The 385-nt window shown below is 60.3% G+C and overlaps 1 protein-coding gene across 1 annotated transcript in view; it reads right to left on the bottom strand.

Annotated features, from left to right (window-relative positions):
* LOC104465472 (keratin, type II cytoskeletal 4-like) overlaps positions 1-385 on the bottom strand; it is a 2,532-nt gene that overhangs the window by 314 nt on the left and 1,833 nt on the right. The window contains exons 7-8 of the mRNA XM_010078528.1: positions 217-251; positions 4-111 (exon numbers count right to left, since the gene is read on the bottom strand). Coding sequence (XP_010076830.1) covers positions 4-111; positions 217-251 — 143 coding nt within the window. The remainder of the gene's footprint in view (positions 1-3; positions 112-216; positions 252-385) is intronic.

The raw sequence follows: 385 nt of genomic DNA, 5'->3' as shown, positions 1-385 counted from the left end.
CGCCTGTGCCACAGCTGCCTCTCCCGCTTCCAGCACCGAATCCTCCTCCTCCCAGGCACAGTCCGCCGCCATATCCACCTCCCGCGGAGCTGCTGCTGCCTCCCACCACAGCTGCAGAGAACAGAAGGTACCAGGTTACCTCTGATGCCACCAGAAAGTTCTGGAGCATCAATCCCAGCCCCCCGTGCTCCCTCGGGAGTGGGGAACACTACTCACAGATGCTCACAGCGCTCTGGCACTCTCCGGACATCCTGTAAGGAAAAGAGACGGAGCGTCAACTCCAGCCAGAGCATCTGGACTGGTCCAGCTCCATGGAGCCAGGCTTGGTCCACCAGACCATGGGCAGAAATAACGGCAGCTACAGGACCGTGGTCCATATCTAACG

Source organism: Pterocles gutturalis, unplaced genomic scaffold (genome assembly GCF_000699245.1).
Source record: "Pterocles gutturalis isolate BGI_N339 unplaced genomic scaffold, ASM69924v1 scaffold5358, whole genome shotgun sequence".
Taxonomy (NCBI): Eukaryota; Metazoa; Chordata; class Aves; order Pterocliformes; family Pteroclidae; genus Pterocles; species Pterocles gutturalis.
The sequence above is the reverse complement of the archived record's forward strand: the minus strand, read 5'-3'. Positions and strand labels throughout refer to the sequence as shown.